Source organism: Sceloporus occidentalis, unplaced genomic scaffold (assembly GCF_023333645.1).
Source record: "Sceloporus occidentalis isolate IW3139 unplaced genomic scaffold, rSceOcc1.0.p SCAF_78, whole genome shotgun sequence".
Taxonomy (NCBI): domain Eukaryota; kingdom Metazoa; phylum Chordata; class Lepidosauria; order Squamata; family Phrynosomatidae; genus Sceloporus; species Sceloporus occidentalis.
The window spans coordinates 475,627-495,226 of NW_028317058.1; the positions used below are offsets into that span (position 1 = coordinate 475,627).

The 19,600-nt window shown below is 40.8% G+C and overlaps 1 protein-coding gene across 1 annotated transcript in view; it reads right to left on the minus strand.

The window, feature by feature from the left end:
- Positions 1–19,600, minus strand: part of LOC149285485 (arylsulfatase B-like) — a 64,853-nt gene that overhangs the window by 17,014 nt on the left and 28,239 nt on the right. Inside the window, exons 5-6 of the mRNA XM_089495261.1 lie at positions 10,707–10,950; positions 5,941–6,015 (exon numbers count right to left, since the gene is read on the minus strand). Coding sequence (XP_089351387.1) covers positions 5,941–6,015; positions 10,707–10,950 — 319 coding nt within the window. The remainder of the gene's footprint in view (positions 1–5,940; positions 6,016–10,706; positions 10,951–19,600) is intronic.

Genomic DNA, 19,600 nt, shown 5'->3' on the forward strand with positions numbered 1-19,600 from the left:
ACAACCACACATGCCTGTTATCAAGCTGCAGCCAAGGCACGCTAAGTCTTACTTAAGGTGTATTTGATCAATTTGCAAACAGAAATATCAGAAAGTGGCCCACTTTCCTCATAACAAATTATCTGGGGGCCAATTTCTCTCGTCCTTCACCCTTGCCAGAATTAACTGTACTAGCCACTAAATTTGAGCATTTTGCACTTATTAATACAAGTTTAAAAGCTGAAAAGAGTGCCGGTCAGATTTAGTCTAAAACTATAGCGTCAAAGACTTATTTATAGCCGATGGCACTGTAGATAAATGCACCAGCTCTCAAATAGAAGTGGTAAGAGTTAATACAAAGAGGGAATTAACCCATACATGGTATAGGCATATGGTTATCCTGAACATAAGATCAAGGACTGATTATAAGGTCTGAGCCTTTACAGCAAGAAAAATGGCCAGACTAGATGGGCTGAATGGCCTGAATCTGCCATAAAAATCTATATTTCTATGTTTTTATTTACCGCTGAGTATTCTTAGGTATAAAAACTGCAAAAAAAAGAAAGAAAACCATTAAAACTGGGACTGCTTTACTTCTTTTTCAATTATGTTTAAAATGAAACCTTCACTTAAATTATTCACATTAAATGATTATTTAAAAGTATTATTATTATTTTTTTTTAGAACTGAACACTAGAAACCTATAAAATAAGCATTTAATGTACACTGGATTACTGAACAGCAGAAGTCTGCACCCCCGGGATCCTCGATTTGCACATATTCTCTCCCGGTATATGATAAGTCAAGGTTACTATGGCCGGCCAACAGATTGAAGGAAAAAGCAGTAGAGTCAAACCTCTGGGAGTAATTATCATTCATTCCCTTAGGGGTATGTGGGGGTGCGTGAAAGGGGCTATTAATAATATAGATAGTTTATGGTTTAGGTTTATATGTGGGAATGTTAGAACATAGCCAATTGTCATGGATTTGTTTTCATCGCCTTTCAGACCGGCCTGGAAAGACCTTTTAAAAAACCAATCCAGCAGGGCTGGACTGGGGTAAAAATGGGCTCTGGCTACACTCTTACACTGTTGCAATGTATGGCCATGTAAATGGAACCAATGGCTGCTGCACGGAAAAGGACGGGTCTACCTCACAAGCGGCAAGCAAGGTATGAAGAAGGCACAATCAGGCAATGGGCCACTGGGCATTTGCCCGGTATATCCAGTCCGAGCCTGCATCACATCCTCTTAAAGCATGGGGAAGAGACTGCCACAGGTTTTATACCAAAGCCATTCACCAGCATTCTGTCCAACGGCAGAGCGCAAGCCGGTCATTGACTTAATAGAAAGACATGCAGACACCCTCTAAATATCGCAATTTGGAGCATCAATAATAAAATAGTTTACTCTGTATCCTGTGAAAGCACACAAAGTATTTTTACTTGAGCTTTGGGTGTGACTGGGACAGACATTATAAAACAACCTGGCCAAAGACATTTTATTTTTAATAGCACTGGCTGCAACAAACTAATCGAAGGTTTTTGCTAAATCAAATACAGTAGGTTATTTTATATTTTTATAAATTATATCCCCCACTAATCACCACCACCACAGAACCGTTCAATTTCACCGTTCAAAAAAAACAAATTTAAAATAATTGAACAAATATTTAGTACAGCATGTATTCGTTTAAAATTATTTGCATCAGAGTCTTTGGTCAAAATCTATACCAACACAGAAAAAGATGGAAAGCTTAATAAAATAAGCCTTTAGGACCTCAGACATATCCTCTCCATATGTAAACCGCAGAAGAGACCTCTGAGGCCCCTAAAGTGTCTATCTGAATTAGAGACCTCTGACATACCGTAAGCTTCATTGTGAAGGAGAAACCTCTGAACGCTTATATAAAACTTTAAACCTTTTTCTATGTTGAACCAATAAAAGGCATCGAGTTCCAAATTCACGGTGGGTTTGTATTCAGTTCCGGTTTACACCTCCGCTAATGATTTTGTTGTCTGATACACCGAGCCATCGAAGCCTAAGCAAAATAAAAACCACGGCTATGTAGGCGAGAAGCTTCCATTAGCTGAGGTCATCATTCAGAGGCATTGATCCAACTTCCAGAAGTGCAGAGGAGTAGAAAGAAAGAAAGAAAAATTTTTTCCATCCTAATGTTTCCCAGATGGACAAAGTTGATTTAAAAGTGGATATCTTTAAATGGAAAAAAAAAAGAAATAAGGATTATCTGCCACATGGTGAAATCAAACAATGAGATGTGAGGAATGGGGGTAGTGATTATCTTTGAAGATGGAGCGCTACCGTGCTATCAATGCCCCCTAATGTGTAGCCTAGGGTCATTCTATTCAATATTATTCAAAGTAAAAAAAACAAAAAAACATTAATTGAGATCCCCTGTACATCCCGTAGGAGTATATTGTTGTTATGACATCATGTTATTTTATTTTTTATGCTCTTAACAGTATTCTTGCTGAACATTTCTAAGAGTATGTTTTCAGGAGACCGCCTATGACACTTACACCTTCCAAAGGGCCTTTTTTACCAGTTTAGCCCCTTTTGCTGGTTTGTTAATGCAATTCTTAGGAAAAGAGCTTTTTTAAAAATAAAAAAAGACTCATTATGACAGCTTTGATGTGTTGGAAGCCTTTAGCGACAGCTGATGAGTACCGTTTAGCGAATAATGCACGACTAGCTCCCTGCTCTCTACATAAGCAGCTCCCCAGAAGAGGGAGCGATACATGTAGTCTACTCTGGGGACTTCCTAGGCATGCTTATCAGCGCCTGCTTTTTAGTCTTCTCTGATATGAATAAGGAAATATCGCACATGTTGCGATGTTAAATTCAGCAGAGTAGGACAGTGACATTTTTATAAATATCTACTTAAAGAAAATGTTGTAGGTTGCGCCTTTTGTATTATTTTAACTCTAAAAATATACCTTGAGCGCTGATGCATTTTATTGTTGTCAATAATAATCATTTTGGGTTTTTTTTAGAGATTTACAGAAATGTCTTGCTCTAACTATAAGTGAGCATGGTTCTTCCTTTCCCTTATTTTCTACGTTCTCTCTTTTGTCAGGTTTAGGTGGGGTAGGGGTTCCCCATTGGGTTGCAGGTGGAACGGGGTCTCCGGTAGATTTGACCCAAGTTTTAACGCAGTTGCTTACGTGTTTTGGGGAGCTGTTGGATAAGTGTAGGTGGCAGGTTGGAGGCTTTCCCCAGCAGGTGTTTGGGGCAATATGGTGTATATGAGTTGTCGAGGGCTGTCCCCCCAGGGGTGAGTGGCGTGTCATGGTATGAAGCTGCAAAGTGAAAGCACCATGGAAATTTTTATCCATAACTGACTTTAATAAATGTTTAAACTGATTTATTGTGTGGTTTCTTATTTGGGTGGGGAGAGACCTAGGCTCTACCTCAGTCAAGCAACAGAGGCTGCCTACATCTACAGAAGAACTGGTAAGTTCTCCAACATGTTTAGAACAACCTGCCTGCAAACTATTAACATGTCTTTTTTCTTCTTCAAAGCATTCTTACTTTACCACAATTTTTTTCACACCTTTTGCACAGTACTGCCTGTGTGTGTGTATATATATATACACATATACACACATATACACACACACACACGCTATGTTCCTAAGCAAAAGGCAGCGTTTGGATCCTGAATAGGGACTGTCCCCCACCCCAGTAGGGAAACGTTGTAGTAAGATAATCTTTTTTAACTTAAATATAATAAGCTTTTCAGGATGATTTGGCAAGACAAAACTAGCAGGTTCCTTTATAATTCATAAAATTTTCATTGAGGGCAACGTCCAGCCTGAACTAACATTGTTTTAATCAAATGGGGAAAATAATGCTCCGTTAGACGTTAGCCAATAATAGAAATCTTGCCTGTGTGTGGGCCCGGGTGGCTGCATCCTGCAAACAGAGCTCCATCCCCATCCAATAAATCTCTCAAAACAGTCAACTGTACTTTGTTTCATCCAACCAACTGCAGAGATAAAAGATTGCTTTCTTCTTTGGGAGATAAGTGCTTAGCAATCCGTGGTTACAATGGTGAAATTAGCTGCTGGGAATAAACTAAACCTTTATTTAATTCTTGTCACATGTGTTTATGTTCATTATAGGGACACTCCAGCTTTCTTATGCATGTCATTACAGAGTGGCCCCTTTATGCGTTTGTTTGGTCTCGCTTGTAAATGCATAGAAGGATTCTGCAAAATCCCCCTTATGAGTTGGCGTTTTTTCCAAGCCCCCACACGCTCCTAGACTTGAGGGAGATACATTCTGCCCAAAACATATAATGCTGTCTGTGCTCACTGCCAGTCAGCTCCAACACGGGCTTGGTGTGGGTTCTTTTGCACGTGGAGAAAGTGTTCCCCCCACATTTCAATGGGAGAACTTTCCTGCCACCGATTGGCTTATATAAACATCCAATCATTGGCTTGAAAACACGACTATGGAGAGAGCATTTAATTGTATCTCGAAAGTTGCAAACTTCTCCTAAGAAAGTGATTTTTCCCCCCTGGCAGATTTAATGAATGCATATTAAAATACTTACAAAGTACCTTGTTATGCATTATTTGTTGGTGAGGCTATACAGAGCATATGAAACATTTATATCTGTCTTTCTATTAAGAACCAGAGCGCAGAACACATGTACATGTCTACATCAGATAAGGGTGTATCTTAAGTGTGATCTTTTTTCCGGTCTTGTGTCTGTACTCTTGTCTATTATTAATTACATTATGATTGGGTTCAATTACACTCATTGCCTTTGTTTATACAATGCAAATTATTGTAGAATTTTGTTTTAATAATTAAACTTTAGGTAACTAGCTAATGAAGTCAAAAATGTTATCAAATTATTTTGTAAGGAGGTGAGCAACAAAAATAGATGGGCTGGATTTATTGCAGTATCTGCTGTCAAATTGTATGTTTCTATCTTATTGTAGCAGGGTCCTTTTTACCTTATGTATAGGATTGGCTTGATCTGTCAATTCTCGTCTTGTCATACCCACTGAATATATGTATTGTATTAAGCGCTGCGTAAATTGTTGGCGCTATATAAATAAAATATAATAATAATAAAAACTTATGCTACACATGTTACGATTCTTAAACAGGGGAGCTACCATTTGGAAAGAATAGAGGATAATACAAAAAAATAACTACATAAAATAAATGAACATATTAAAATCCTGCCAGTAGCCATTTACTGCATCCCCTAGAGCTGTTAAGATAATATAAACAGCATATTTTACAGACGACCCCCAAGAAACTTCAATAAAGTGTAAGATTAAAGAAAAACACAAATGTAAACATTATAGGGAATTTCCGATATGTAATCACTTTAAAAGATGACCCTGAAGTAGGACAGAAGCCAGTTTGATGAGTCACAGAGCCTCCGTGTGACTCACATAAACCCGGCTGTTTATCCACTGTACTTAGAAATGTTTATCAGAAACAATGAGGGATGACGTATTCTCGGAGGAATATCCCGCAGGAAACAGGAGCACCTGGGTTTGTTCTGAGCTTTCTAGGCTGATGAGAAACACAAATCCCATGAAAATATAAACCACGCACCATTATGCTAAATTAAAACTTCAGGTGGTGGCCAAAACATAACTCTACAGCTGTTTGTGAGCTGTTAGTGTCCAAAACGTCATCTTCTCCTGGAAGAGATGCTGAGCACTGAAGACAGACCTTCACCACTTCTTCCCATTTGGAGTAAAAACTCTCCAGTTTATCACTCAAGACAACTAGAGAGATAACAAAGTTGGTGGTAATGATGAAACATCACTTGGATGACAATAGTTGGTAGTAATGACTGTAGCATTGCCCTCACTCATTTATTTCAGCGGCAGAATGAATGGTTTACCAGTACATAACAAAATACAAATCAGCATTGGAATGTAGAATACACGTACAACATAGGCTTTACTTACATGGAAAAGCATCTTCATACAGAGGATCTATGTTATGAAGCAGTTCAACTCTGGGGGACGGGCTTCCTTCACTAGAACAGAATAAAGAAATGGAAAACATTACACTATATCTAACATCTGTTAATTGCACATTCTATTTAAAAACTTCCTCTGTTGAGGAAATCACTAATTTGAAAGTTCAACATTTGACATTTTTCATTCAACAAAAACATAGAAGATAGTCTAAAGCCTTGGCAGACATTGCAGGACCATAGTAATTCAGTGTAAAGATAATTGGAGACTCACACCCTTTTGTCAATGAGCTGAAAGAAAAAACTATTCACACAGAACAAGGGTTGGACACAGCTTCCAAAACAAAAACAAAAAAAAGGAATCAAATAAATTCTGTTTTATAAGAAAAAATATATATATATTTACTCCAGCTTGCAATTTAGATACTTCATTTTATTAAGTGTGCATAAACATTTTGAGGTTGGGCAATGTTTTTCCCCTTAACTACATGATAATCATTCTACATGTTAACTTAAGAGTTTGATCTTGTGGCTGTCAAGATCAGGCCACAGCTGCATTTTTGATATTGGCAGGGCTTTATTAACCCCTTAATGACAAAGCCCGTACATGTACGGGCTCAAAATGCATTGTTTTCAATGGGTTTAGGGATCGCCCATTGTCCTTAAGGGATTAATTAATTGATCGATACATTGGACTCATGCCAAGGAATGAGACATTTCAGCCAAAAGCAATTGGGTCCTCATGATCGTCCTTCTAGATGTACCCAAAGGACAAGGAGGAAGGGTTGTAGCTGGTTCCGCTGTGGCTCCCCATAATAAGATTTGACACACACAGTTCTCGTGGTCCTTGGGACCATGTATGAATTAATGTTGCAGTCTGTCACTTTCTCAAATTCTACATTTTACAGTTGACACAGGTGGCACAAGACGTTTTTTCCGGGCACATCAATGGAGAAAGAAGTGTTTCCAGGCCTCTTCTATGTCCATTAATCTGGCCTCTTGTGAACTTACCCAAAAAAGGTGGAGCCACGAGGACAGCATCTCCCCCGTTCCCCCAAGCAGGGAAGCCAGTGTTCCTTGAAGCTTCACCTTTTTTGCGGACGTGCACCAGGGAGGCACAAATGTAGAGTTAAATGCGAAGCTGTCTGAGCATGGATGTGTATGTATGTGCATGAGTATGGATGTGTAAGTGTGTATGTGAGTTACTGGGGTGGCCAGATGGAGGAGATGCTAAGTATAGGTTTTGGGAGGTCAGGTTTAAGAAAAAGCGGACCATGAAAGAAAACAAAAGAACAAGAAGGGGCAAGAGAACAAGCGGAGCTGTGGGAAAGGCGACAGGGACGCAGAAACAGTTGGCAGAGAAGGTAGAAAGACATTGTGAAACAGCATAAGTGAGAGAGTATAATGCGTATGTGAATGAAAGTGTGAGAGCATGAATGAGAGTTTGAGAGAGGAGAGGGTGAATTTGTTTATCATGATGTATAACAGTCCCTTACTTAAATACCATATATTTCCAAACCAATTACACCAATTGAAAAACAAAAACTAAAATTAATCAATGATCCTGAGTGACTCTTTAGTAAACTCGGGCGCCGGCCAACCCTTCGTGTTCGTCTTTGTGGGGGGAAAAATCTTCATATTCCATGAATATTCGCCAGTTCCTGTGTTGGTGCCGCAACTTGGCCTGGGGAGACCAACCCCGCTCCAGGAGTTAAAGGTCCGTTCGAGCAACCAATAGAATTTCTCGTACGGACCTTTAACTCATGACGGAGAAACTCTGCCTGGGGAGACCTTTAACTCCCTGCTCCAGGAGTTAAAGGTCTGCACGAGCGACCATGACTAACTATCAACTCGCCGCTAAAACAAAAGGTCACCTCTCAATAATTATACTTTTGGACCTCTTTGACCAGACCCTTTTTCTACAGATTCTCAATAAAATGTACCGTATTTGCTCGATTATAAGAGGAGGTTTTTTACCCCTCGTCTTATAATCGAGGTCATCTTCTAATCAGACCTCAAAATGTCCGCTGGGGCCATGCTGCTTACCGGGCTTTGGTTGCAAGCAGCAGGAGAACAGGAAGCTAGAAGAGCGTCACATAACTCTGCCTCCCCCTCCTTCCTCTGGGGGCGGGGCCAGAGAAGTTGCTCGCACAGCCGGGCCCCTGCAGGAGTCTTCGAGTGGGAGATCTGCAGTTCAGGTAAGGGGGTGGGGGAGGGTTTTTGAGCAAGTATGTGTGATTAATGGAATGAATGAGTATTTAAATGTTTGTGAATGAGTGTGTGTTAGTATGGATGGGTAAGGGGGGTGGTGGTGGTAGCATGGCATAGGGAGGCTGTACTCAGACTCCTATCATCCCCAGGTTCCAGCATTTACTGGCTGCCTTGGCTTGATAGGAGTGTGATTGCTGTTAGCAGATATATATATATATATATATATATATATATATATATTATATATATATATATATATATATATACACACACACACACACACCTCCAAAAATGCCTTTTAACCCCCTATATGCCACTCTGCCCCATGATATGCCTTTTAACCCCCTATATGCCACTCTGGCATATAGGGGATTAAAAGGCACATCATGGGGCAGAGTGGCAAATAGGGGGTATAAGGCATTTCTGGGGGCAGAGTGGCAACCCTGGGAGCAGATGTGCATAACTGGGGGGCAGGTTGGCAAATAAAAGGAAATAAAAAATATATATTTTTCTCAATCATAGCTTTTATTAAATATGAAAATATTGTTTACATGAATTAATATTTACTAGTAAAACTTTTTTTCCTATAGGGTAGTCTTATATTCAGGCTTTTTGTTTTTTTCCTAATATTTAGATTTTGGGGGGTCGTCTTATAATCAGGGTCGTCCTATAATCGAGCAAATACGGTATTAGTGTTCACAATATTTAGCGTTTACTGCTATTTTCAGATCTTTTTTTATTGTTTTGTTGCTTATGTTTTTGCCAAATTCAATGTACAATTTATATTTTACATAATATTTATTTAAAACAAATATCTATGTTAAAACATCATCAATTACAATGTGAAATTTTCCATGATACCAGCTGTTTGTCATTTCTCCAGTATCATAATGAAAGGCTTTTACATGTTTGTTCTGTTTAAAGATTTAAGACGCTGAACACTTTGGGGATAATCTTAGACAATGACTTGTTTGGAGGAAAAACAACAATTAGTAAGACATTGATGGAAAAAACCTTATTGGGAAATGTTCACTTATTCTTAATAAAGATACAAAACGGGGCCGGGAAATGAAACATTCTTTAACATTAAACAATAAAATGTGGCAATTTAAGTAACTTCCCAAAGCTAGTATGCAATGCCTGACATCGGTACTCGCAAACCTTGCTTAGTAAGTTTGGCAATGGGGTAAACAGAAAACCCAATGCATGAGTGGGTTCGTCTCTGGATCTTCTACAAACATGTTCTACTTTTCATGAAAGTCAGAGCAGAATAAACTTCACACTTAAACACACATGGACAGGTAACCTTCTTCCTAGTAGGAAATCAGCAGCTTTCATTAATCTTCCTCTTAAATTCGCAAACTTGATAAGCTATTTGTATGGAACATTAATGCTTTGTTCTGTAACTAAAATATGTAGTTAAAGATCTGAAGGAGAACCTAAGAGACTAGATGTTTCCATCTGAAGAAGAGACCTCTAAGGTCCTAAAAGCTTATGCAAGTTTACTTTTTTGTGCTGCCCAAAAAAGGTATCAAATAAAGACTCAATTTTCTCTTGGGCCAATATAGCTACATTCATTTTTCTTGTCTGTGTACAATTAGTTATGAGCTTTCGGTTTAATGATAAAGCCAAACATACCAAGTTAAAAATATTTTAAAAGTACACCATTGACTGTAGATGTATGTGACTCTGGGGCAAGAGGGATCGAGCATTTTACCTTATATTCCTTTGGGCGTCTTTCATTATATCACTGGCTGATAATTTAGCATTAGATTTAAATGGCAAATAATGTCAGAGGTTAGAGATAACACGCACTTCTGCCTTTTCATTTTTTTATGATTATTCATGTTTTAATTGTAGCCAGTATTTCTACATTGGTAGAGAAATAGAGGCAAGTCAAGTTAATAAAGGGAATTTAAACATGCATGGGATAGTTATGTTAAATCCAAGACAAGACAAAGGGCTGAGTAGGGTTTGAGTCTTTGAAGCAGGAAAAAACAAGTAGGCATGTTTGAGATTAAATAGTTTGTCATTTTTGAATTAAAACGTTTGGATGACGTGTCTCAATCTATTCTTAGGTTTAATTTGAGTTGGTTACATATGCACATAAAAATAGTATTGTTTTGGATTACTATTATAATGGAATTTAGGGCTTTTAAAATGAAGTTTATTTTTGTAACAGATAACTGTCAATGTATTTACTTAATGCCTCTATTTGGTAATGTTAAAAAGTAGATTCTGAGTCATATATAAACGTGTTGACGATTTAATGGATTTAGTTTAAATATTCTGCTAAATAGAGACTATATTGCACCCTATTGTTAACATAAATATTTGAGAAACTCTTAGAAGGCTAACGTATGTAACGATACACAAACTTTTATGATCTGAGATTCAGATGTATTTTCTTCTTTTTACACTCGCAGTTAAAGTGTCCAAAGTGTGAATGTCAGATTTTAGAACATTGTAAAAAAAACACTCAATGTTACAGGTTGTATTGATGCTATAAACCAATGAAATAATAATAATAGTAAATTTACCTGATAGTTTTCCATACATCAAAGCCATCTAATGGCTTGGTACTATTGGTAGAGCCTCCAGCAAGATGCACCAAGGTAGGGAGCCAGTCTGAAATATGGATGAGTTCTTGACTAGTGATCCCCTTCTGTTTTAACAAAGGACTTGTAACAAAGCCCACTCCTCGTATACCTCCTTCCCAAAGAGTCCACTTTCTTCCTCTTAAAGGCCAATTATTTCCTCCCGCCAATGTCTGTCCGCCATTATCTGCCAAACATCAAGATTTTGTAAGTTCCACTGTAGCCCAAAATGTCTTATAATATGCAAAGACTCACAACATTGCAGGAAATGTGTTTGTAAAAAAATAATGTATAAACATAGGGAGGTCACTTTTAGGTTAGTAGAGCCCAAAGATAAAACACACACACTGTCACGCAAGCTTGCTCTGGCAACATAAATATACATACATACACTATCTGCCTCTTGTCCCTCACATCACAAATCCTAGGCTCACCCTTGACACAACACTCATGCTTAAACCATACACTACCACTCACACACATGGTGGCACCAAGTACTAGAACACATTTTCATGAGAATACCATATACTAACACACACTAGTACCATATACTGATACACACACTCATGCTAACATCATATACTAACACACACATTCTAACACCATACAGTAACATGCACATACATGCATACTCACGCCATAAGCTCACATACACACGCTAACAGCATACACAAACACACTTAAACACCAGTTACACTGACAATATACATACAGTAACCTATATACCGTACATACATACTCTCTCTCCCCCTCCCTCAGGCTTCTCTTCACTGCAGCTCATGCTGCTGTTGATTTAGTACAGTGGGTCCTGTTACGCCCATTATGTGACCCCGCTGGATGTCTCAGCTCCTAAGTTACCTTACCGTGCCCTGGCAACTACGTACAGAGAAAGGGTAGATAGATGCCATCTAGATGAGGACTAGAGAACAGGTACCTGGTTAATAGGAGAGAGCTGGAGTTTATATGGAAGTGATTTTCAGAAATATTTGTCAGCTTGGAAAAAGTCCCCAAGAGAGAGGGAGAAGAATGTAATAAGTGTTGATGTGCCTTTTCAAGTATCTCTAAATTGTTTTACTCTTGTTAAGATGTCTCCAGTATTTATTACCTTACTGTGAAAAGGACTTCCTCACATTACTCAAGCCTGCCAACCCATAAATTTAGACTCCATGTTCCTCCATGTATTGCTCACTCTGCACCAGCTGTAGCAATTTGTACACTGAGAAAATAAGTAAAATCCTCAAAGATCAAAATCCTGTAGATCCTCAAACTGGACTGACAAAAGCAGCAGAAAATATGCATTAAATACAGACAGATGGATCTACTCTCAACTGCACAACATTATCGCTTTTAGGGGACCTAGCTTCACTATGGCAAGAAAACGCAGAAGAAGGGTTAGTGCAATCCATGGTAAGCTTACCAGCCCAACCAGAATGCGTGTGTTAAAGTACAACACATGGTAACCTGTGGGATCCATAGAGATTCCCCACGTTCTCAGCCTTATTCCCTCTCTTCTCGAGATGCAGACAAAGTTAGAGGGGATGTGGGTGATGAGTGGGGCGCTCCCACGACCCAGATTTTCTTGTTGAAGACCTGGAGACTCCCCAGGTATGGCCTTAAGGCCAGAGGATCAAGTCTTCCCTTGCCCACAGGTACTCACTTGATCTGAGACCAAGCAATGATTGGTGTTTTATTGGTCTCCACTGATCAGCTTTGATCTTTCTCATTAGTGCAGGATAGGGAATGGTCTCTAGCCACAGATTCTGAATGAGTATGGTGAGCACAAAAGGGACAAAATCCCTCCGTTGTATAAAGCAAAATCAAATACATGCATGACAATATGAACATAACAAAAAAAAAACCCAACAACCTTGCTTTTAATTCAAATAGTGCCAAATAGTAACAAACCGTTATTAAAACGCTCATCTGTATTTCACAGGTGACAAATCGGTGCAAAGGGCTTGTGACCGAACGTGCCCCCTCATGACTTTTTACCCAAGAAGTTGACTGGGACAATCACTACTACTCATTTAAAGTGTTATACACACAGAGATGTGCAATGTTATTTATTTCTATTATAAATAAGTAAGTATAAAAGGGTCCTTTTCTACACATAATTCTTATTTGGTGTATACAATGCATTTCCTTTTTGCAGGAATGTATTTTCCCTCTAAGGCATTCATGTGTTGAACATTTTTCCTGTTCCATTTCCTGGTTAAAATATTTCAGAAAATGTCTGCAACACGTGCCGGCCTTAACACTGTGTGTAATTTTACAACAAAACCAAAGGATGAACATTAATAAAATATGTTGACAAATGAGTTCATTAATTGATATCTGAAATGCTTGTTCTTTTGTGTACTAATAATTACTAAATGTTTCTCTTTTTTTTCAGAGAATGTTAGGTTTTCCCATCTATTCTCTTGATGATAAAAGCCTGAATTCACAAACATTTTTTGTCCCATGGATCACCTACCTATGGGCCTCTATATGGACACATTCATTGCAATTTGGAGCGTTTGCAAGAGAAAAAAGTCAGCAAGGTACCCCCTAATTACAGAGGTTTTACTCTACTGTTCAAAAATTTTGGGTTCCATTAATATAACACAAAAAGGATCAGAAATACAGTGTAGTTGTTAATGTTGTAAATGACTATTGTAGCTGGGAACAGATGATTTTTAATGAAATATCTTCATAGGCGTACAGAGGCTATTTATCACTCCCATCTGTCATGATTAACTCATATAACGTAGTGGATGCATGGAAGGGTAACCCAGCAGAGGTGGTTAGTTTCTTTGTTTAAGCATTCAATGAGTTAATCTGAGGTTGATTTAATGTGTTTCTTTGTGAATGCCCTCTGTATCTGTTCTGGCTAGAGGTGTCATCTTCCCAAAGGACCCCTGTGGTGATTCATGGCCTAACAGATAAGGACCCTGAGTTATAGGAATTCCATTCCTATCTTAAGTGGGGGGTTTCCATCACCTTTACCCCACCATAACTTATTGGCACATCAAAGATGGGACCCGATTCTTGGGGATGGTGTCATATAATCAGTCATGTGGTCAGAGGGGCGTTTGCTTGCAAAAGTCTGATTTAGGGACAAAGCAGCGACCTCAAAGCAGAACTCCATGATATACTCTGATCGGAACAACATCACAAGAAACCATCTGGACTTAAGGAGTTCCCACAGGCCTACTTATTGGAGAAACTCGTGAGTGAGGGTCCTGTGTTTAAGTCCCTTTGTTTTTAAGAACTGTTTGCTGTTTTACTTTTATTTTGTATGTCTTGTTTTTGTAATTCTGGCACTGTGTAATCTTTGTCTTTTTGTTATTAAAATATTCATAATCCAAGTCTGTTTTTGGGCTCTAGTATCGATATCCACAAACCCTAAGAGACGATAACACGTTACCATATTGTTATTAAGTTTTACAGGATATATATATATATATATATGTTAGTTGCCCGGGGTGGGTTGATATATATATAGAGATAAAGGTTCTAATTCGGATTTCTCACGAATCCGGTATCAAAATCGTGAGTGGTGGCAGACTACCTGGGGGGATACAGGCAGGATTTGGGGGTTAATTTGGTGTAACTTATGCCTTGTTAAGGGGTGAAGTTTGTAAATCCAGAGGCCTGGTGCTATTAACCCCTTCATGCCCACGCCCTCCACACAGTCACGGCTTGGCAAGTAGTCCTGACCGTGACACCATCACTCCGGTTTTCCAATTGGCCCTTTATCACTTCCATCACTCCTGTGTTCCAATGGCCCTGTATCACTCCCATCACTCCTGTGTTCCAATGGCACGTTGTGTTAGCTAACCTAAGTTAACGCTTAAAAGGCTAATTGATCATTAGAAAACTATTTTACAATCATGTTACAGCTAGAAAAGTCATTGCGACCCCAAACCTTTGAACTGTAACGTGTGTAAACAAGGCAAAAAGAAAAAATCCTATATGCTTTGCACATGTCCAACTTGGCTTCCAAAAAAAAAATAAACATAAGAACATTAAATCTATTCACAAACTATCAGACACCAGCAAGTGTCTGTGTTAGCAGGGTAGAAGGAGCCCAGAATGCAGGACTACTGGAGGTAACCGGAATAGTCCAGAGTAGTAGAGATAGGACGCAGTAGAAAACTCAGGTAGAGGCAGTACTCAAAATAGCATAGACAGGTAACAGGCCAGGGTCAGGTCCAGGCAGCAAAGTAGCGAAAACAGGTCACAGGCAAGGGTCAGGTCCAGGCGGCAAAGTAGCGTAAACAGGTCACACGCAAGGGTCAGGTCCAGGCGGCAAGGTAGCATAAACGGGTCACAGGCAAGGGTCAGGTAACAGATCAAATCAGGAGACAAATGGGTAAAGGAGCACACAGGGCCGGACTGGCCCACCGGGATACCGGGAAATTTCCCGGTGGGCCGGAAGGTCCGTGGGCTGGGCGGCCGGCAGACTTACCATGAAGACAGCCGCTGAGCGGCTGCAAATGGCAATGAACGCCTCCCTCGGTGCCAGGGGCAATTGCCCCCCAGGCTTCCCGAAATCTAACCAAAGCGGCCGCTGGGTGCGGATGCGGCCGGCCGGCATCAGCACCCAGCAGCCGTGTGCGATGGCCGTCTAGTGATGGGAGCAGTGTGAGGGGTGAAAGCTCCGCCCCCTCGCACTGACCTTTCACCCCTCACGCTGCTCCCATCACTATGCGGCCATCAGATTGCTGGGAATGTAATCTGAACGGCCGGTGCGTGCTGATGCCCCCGGCCGGCTCTGCTTTAATACTTTTTTTTTACTTTATATGGCAAGCCGATCCAGCTTACCATATAAATAAAAAAAAAAGTGTTAAAGTAGCTCCGGCCGGCGGCATCAGCACGCACCGGCCGTTTAGATTACATTCCCAGCAGTCTGATGGCCGCATAGTGATGGGAGCAGCGTGAGGTGGAAGCTCCGCCCCCTCGCACTCAGACTGCTGCAGCACCGGATGTCAGGTCAGTGACATCCTGTCAGCATAGAGGAGAACAGTGTGCAGCTACCAGGAAGTCAAGAGAAGTAGAAGGTCAGTAAAATAATGTATTTTTTGTACTGTATAATGTTTTTTTGTGTGTGTATGTAAGTGTGTCCCCCTATATGCCACTCTGCCTCCAGAAATGCCTTATACCCCCCTATATGCCACTCTGTCCCATGATATGCCTTTTAACCCCCTATATGCCAGAGTTGCATATAGGGGTATAAGGCATTTCTGGATGCAGAGTGACATATAGGGGGTCAAAAGGCATATCTGGAGGCAGAGTGGGATAAAGGGGGTTAAAAGGTATATCATGGGGCAGAGGAGCATATAGGAGGGTATAAAGCATATCGGGGAGGCAGAGTGGCATATAGGGGGCATAAGGCTTTTCTGGAGGCAGAGTGCCCCATGATATGCCTTTTAACCCCCTTCATGCCACTCTGCCTCCAGAAAGGCCTTATACCCCCTATATGCCACTCTGTCCCATGATATGCCTTTTAACCCCCTATATGGCAGAGTGGCATATAGGGGGTTAGAAGGCATATCATGGGACAGAGTGGCATATATTATTTTTTATTTAATATGGCAAGCTGGATCGGCTTGCCATATAAAGTAAACAAAAATGTCCCATGATATGCCTTTTAACCTCCTATATGGCAGAGTGGCATATAGGGGGTTAGAAGGCATATCATGGGACAGAGTGGCATATAGGAGGGTTGAGGCATATCAGGGAGGCAGAGTGGCATATAGGGGGGTATAAGGCTTTTCTGGAGGCAGAGTGCCCCATGATATACCTTTTAACCCCCTTTATGCAACTCTGCCTCCAGAAATGCCTTATACCCCCCTATATGCCACTCTGTCCCATGATATGCCTTTTAACCCCCTATATGCCAGAGTGGCATATAGGGGTATAAGGCATTTTTGGATGCAGAGTGACATATAGGGGGTCAACGGCATATCTGGAGGCAGAGTGGCATAAAGGGAGTTAAAAGGGATGTCATGGGGCAGAGGGGCATATAGGAGGGTATAAAGCATATTGGGGAGGCAGAGTGGCATATAGGGGGCATAAGGCTTTTCTGTAGGCAGAGTGCCCCATGATATGCCTTTTAACCCCCTTTATGCCACTCTGCCTCCAGAAATGCCTTATACCCCCCTATATGCCACTCTGTCCCATGATATGCCTTTTAACCCCCTATATGGCAGAGTGGCATATAGGGGGTTAGAAGGCATATCATGGGACAGAGTGGCATATAGGGGTATAAGGCATTTCTGGATGCAGAGTGAGGGTATAAAGCAGACCTGGGCAAAGCACGGCCCGCGGGCCACATCCGGCCCGCTGAATAGCTCGGACCGGCCCGCAAAGAGTGTCCTGGTGACTCACCAATGAGTCCGGTGTCCCCCCCCGCCCCGGTCACTTACCTTAAACTCCTGTGTTGGAAGCGTTTGTCTCGGGTGCCGGCGCTTTACGCTGGGCGCCGGCATATGACGTCAGACGCCGGCGATCAGCAGTGAAGCGCCGGCACCCGAGACAAACGCCTCACGCTTCCAACACAGGAGTTTAAGGTAAGTGACCGGGGCGGGGGGGGGAGATCCTGAGAAGGGGGGGTTAGGGAGTTAGAGGGGAGATACTGAGAAGGGGGGTTAGGGAGGGAGGTCTTACTGTGTGTGTGTGTCTTACTGTGTTTGTGTGTGTGTGTCTTACTGTGTGTGTGTGTATCTTACTGTGTCTGTGTGTGTCTCACTGTGTCTGTGTGTGTCTCACTGTGTCTGTGTGTGTCTTACTGTGTCTGTGTGTGTCTCACTGTGTCTGTGTGTGTCTCACTGTGTCTGTGTGTGTCTTACTGTGTCTGTGTGTGTCTCACTGTGTCTGTGTGTGTCTTACTGTGTCTGTGTGTGTCTTACTGTGTCTGTGTGTGTCTCACTGTGTCTGTGTGTGTCTTACTGTGTCTGTGTGTGTCTTACTGCGTGTGTCTTACTGTGTTCATAGCTTATTCAGTTATTGTAATAAATATTTTAGCCCATTTTTTAGCTCAAAATATTTTTTCCTTTTTTTTCTCCTCTAAAATCTAGGTGCGTCTTATCAGCAGGTGCGTCTTATAGAGCGAAAAATACGGTATGCACTCCGAAGCCTTGTTCATTTTGTTCACTTCTGTGCTGTGCTAATAGTTATTCAGGCCTTACTTATTCAAGCACCTCTACCAATGATGTAGGCTTGAATAACTTTATTAAACAGCACATAAGTTAACAAAATGGACAAGGCTTCGGAGTTTGTAGTTTGTAGAGGTCTGGCCCTCTAAAACCATTCCAATTTCTCATGTGGCCCCATGGGAAAATTAATTGCCCACCCCTGGTATAAAGAGAGGGTATAAAGCATATCAGGGAGGCAGAGTGGCATATAGTGGGGCATAAGGCTTTTCTGGAGGCAGAGTGCCCCATGATATGCCTTTTAACCCCCTATATGGCAGAGTGGCATATAGGGGGTTAGAAGGCATATCATGGGACAGAGTGGCATATAGGGGGTATAAGGCATTTCTGGAGGCAGAGTGGCATATAGGGGGTTAGAAGGCATATCAGGGGGGCAGAGTGGCAAGCCTGGGGGCAGAGGTGCATAACTCGGGGGTAGGTTGTCAAATGAAAGGAAATAAAAACCAAATATGTCTCAATCATAGCTTTTATTAAATATGGAAAAAAATAGTCTACATGAATTAATAAAGAAATAAAAGTTTCTTACCAGAATATCGTGAAGAATAATGTGATCAGTGTTCCCCAGCTCCCCGCGTGGACGCGGGGAGTGAAGAACAGACTGCCCGAGCCGGCGACAGGGACCGGGAGCCTGTCACGAGCAGACGCGGTCTGCCACGGGAGGTAAGTCCCGGACCTTGAATGGCACGTACCGTACGCCGGGCGGTACGTGCCTTACACAAACACAAATTCATGTTAGTAGGCAAGTTACAAAAGTCTATGAGCCTAATATGTATTGCCAGATATGTGTTACTTAGTTTTTCTTTACATTTAACTAACATTAATCGTACATTCCTATGTTTGTACAGAAGCAATTACAGAAATGTATTATTTTGGTAGCAGACACAAAACACACTGCTATTTGTTTAGGTTATTGAAAACACAACTAATGTCCCCAAATACATTTAGAACGTGCTGAATGCATAGCTTATTTATATCTCAACGTACCTTCCGTTATACAGAACGGTGAACTGATCTTATTGTTGCAACTCTACTAACTGGGAACGACTGGCAAATTACAGTCCAAGGTGGGGAACCCAAACCCATATATCACATTCAGGGGCTTCATACAAAAACAGCCACATATAGAGAACAAAATAATATCCAACCTATGCCTAATACGTCTAATAATATTCCGTATATACTACAAACGGTAATATACTATCCCAGAATGCAACTGATCATCCCTTCTTGATTGGCTGCTCATTTAACAGGGTACAGAAAACGAGAGACAGGTGGAGGCTTAAAGGGACAGTTTAATGTTCCTAAAAACCTTCCCAAAGAAGAATACACATGAATAGCTGGGGGTGAGGGGCAAAGGCATTTGAGGCGGATTCTGCAGATGCCCCTCTTGCAAATGCAAGGGGGATAGCACATAAGTTTAAAGGGACTACTCAGCTATTGTATGCATTTAAGTACATTAAAATATGATGGCTGAAGTGTCCCTTTAAATGAGGTTAAGATCATTTATTAAAAAAATCATAAAAATTACCCACACAGGTACTTTAGTTTTCTTATAGGCAGTTGATTAATGTCAAAAGAATTAAAGCTTAGAAACAAAAGCAAATAAAAGTGCATGTAATTTATGTCTATACAGCTACATGA